General features: G+C 46.3%; 1 protein-coding gene across 1 annotated transcript; it reads left to right on the plus strand.

Annotated features, from left to right (window-relative positions):
• The first annotated feature begins 1,351 nt into the window (after positions 1 to 1,351).
• On the plus strand, positions 1,352 to 2,389 carry LOC111867608 (protein gar2-like). Its single transcript, XM_023857601.1, has one exon. It carries the CDS (start codon positions 1,352 to 1,354, stop codon positions 2,387 to 2,389), a length of 1,038 nt encoding a protein of 345 aa, XP_023713369.1.
• The last annotated feature ends 350 nt before the right edge of the window (positions 2,390 to 2,739 follow it).

The following is a 2,739-nucleotide window of genomic DNA, read 5'->3' on the forward strand; positions in this document are numbered from 1 at the left end:
AGAAAATATATTGTAACGTGTTTAGATACTGAAGACGCCATAGAGATTGTTAATTGGTTTATTTAACAACCTACCAGTCTCGGCTACAATTATTTATAACACAGTTGCCGGGTTTCACAATTTATAACCCTATTCGCAAATCAATTCACACTGTCTTCAGTAGTCTACACGTTTTTACAGTACGGGAGCTTTACAAGTGTAACTGTATCACACACTCCCAATTATTACTCAGTTACACACACGTGTCCGTAACTCGTACCTCGCCGCTAGCTAGATTCCAAGTCAACTTGTAGGTGGCTGCCTTGAGAACTGTCTTCGGCGCTGATACACTTTAACTCTCTCCGAAGACGGCTACAAGTTCACTGCTGACTGGAGAACTAACTCGTAGGCTTGCTCGGAACTGACTGTGAATAGCCTTCGCTGCTCCTTATGTGTCCTCGTTCCGGACAACACAGAACACGACCACGTAATGGGCACCACTGTTGTCTGCCGCAGTCGTGCTAGCAACACTGTGTACCGCTGTTATTACCGTCGTCTCTCGCAACCACTGTTTACCCGCTTTGCCTAGCAACCGCTGTGCATTGTTTACTCGCGTTGCATAGCGACCAGTGTGCTGGGACTCGGCTCACTTCGGCTCCGCTCGGCGCGTCACGGCTGGCGGGGGAGGAGGATGTTGATCTGCCTATTACCGTTGCGCAACACGTCACACTGCACCCTTCTTAAGGCTGTTCGTCCCGAATAGCCTAACGGTGCACCACGTTCGTTTTCTTTGGAGGCTGTTCTTGCAGCATCTTCCTTTTGTCCTGCTACTCTTTCCCCTCTCCCCGTTGCTCTGCTTTCCAACCGCTACATCTTCCCCCACTTTATGGTTGCTCGTCTCGAGCAGCTCCATGATAAGGCGCGAGCCGGTCGAGGTGTACAACCAGCATCCTCGACCTAGCGGTCTTCTGAATTCGATATACCACATCATTTATCCGGGTCACTACTTTGTAAGGACCTTCCCATGATGCTTGTAGTTTCGGCGATTTCCCCTTTCTGCGGGTTGGGCGACAGAGTCCCTGTTGCTCTGAGAGCAACAGGGACAGTACAGACAACCTCTTTCAACGTGACGAGAAACACAGAAGATAGGTCATAATCGTTCTGAAAGCAGCAGCAGTGATACTGATAGCCCAGTTCCTAGACCTGAGATGACAGGAAAATGGAAGAAATCGGCTACAAGAACGGAAGGCTCTCAGAGTAACAGCGACAGTAAAGACAGCCTGTTTCACGAGACCAGAAACACAGAAATATACGTCATAATCGTTTTGAAAGCAGCAGCAGTGATACTGATCGCCCAGTTCCTAGACCTGCGATGACAGGAAAGAGGAAGAAATCGTATCGCCGAACAGAAGGCTCTGTGAGCAACTCCATCAGTACAGACAGCCTCTTTGAACGAGACCGGAAGCGTAGAAAGATAAATCATAATCGTTCTGAAAGCAGCAGCAGTGATACTGATTGCCCAGTTCCTAGACCTGCGATGACAGGAAAAAAGAATAAATCGGCTCGCCGAACAGAAGGCTCTGAGAGCAACAGCGACAGTACAGACAACGTCTTTCAACGAGACGAGAAACACAGAAAGATACGTCATAATCGTTTTGAAAGCAGCAGCAGTGATACTGATCGCCAAGTTACTAGACCTGCGATGACAGGAAAAAGGAAGAAATCGGCTCGCCGAACAGAAGGGTCTGAGAGCAACAGGGATAATACAGACAACCTCTTTCAACGAGACCGGAAGCGCAGAAAGATAAGTCATAATCGTTCTGAAAGCAGTAGTAGTGATACCGAACGCCCTCAACACTCACCTACTGCAGAAGTACAGCGAACTGTGGATACTGATGACAAGAGTTACGAATTGCAGCCAAGTCGTGGTGATGAGTATGGCAGTTCTGATGAAGGACAAAAAGTCACTGGACATGCATTAGTTTTGTACCCTTGCAATGAACGAAATAAGAATTATAGTGAGAATTTGCTCAAAACAGAAATGGAGTCAGAGAAAGTTGCTACTGTTTCTGAGAGTGGTGCTCTTCCCACAACCAAGGACCGCGATACTGAAGCAGCATTGTCGTTATCAACGTCGTCCAGGGCCACAGCTGACATGTCGGATGACAATAACAATGAGCATTTAACAGAGAGTCCCATCTGCATCATTTGCATAGAAGAATTCATCATAAAACAGGTTGGTATTACAGACACTTGTGGTCATAAATTCTGCGCTTCCTGTCTCCAAGAATGGTCAACACATACCAATACTTGCCCAATTGATCGACTGACGTTTAACTTCATAAAAGTTCAACACCATCTGAATGGCGAAATTGTCAATAGCATACCTGTGAAACCAACAGATCAATGAATCCATTTTGAAGATAATGATCTGCTGAACCTAATATTCTGTCAAGTGTGTGGTTGTGATAGTGAATACTGGATACTCCTTTCTGATTGCTGTGGATCTGGCTACCATATGAACTGTCTGGATCCTCCTCTGGATGAAGTGCCGTCGGGTGAATGGTTCTGTCCTGATTGTCTTTTGTTAAACTAGATACACAGAACATTAGTGGGATGCCTCGCGACAGCAATGTGAACACTTCCTTACATTGGCGTATCACATCCTAAGAAGTGTGTGATTGCCTACAACCAAGATGGAGGCCAATAGAAAAACCGACAAAAAAGAAATGCTGGCAAGTATGGACGCCAACATGAAAT

Source organism: Cryptotermes secundus, unplaced genomic scaffold (genome assembly GCF_002891405.2).
Source record: "Cryptotermes secundus unplaced genomic scaffold, Csec_1.0 scaffold548, whole genome shotgun sequence".
In the NCBI taxonomy this organism is placed as follows: domain Eukaryota; kingdom Metazoa; phylum Arthropoda; class Insecta; order Blattodea; family Kalotermitidae; genus Cryptotermes; species Cryptotermes secundus.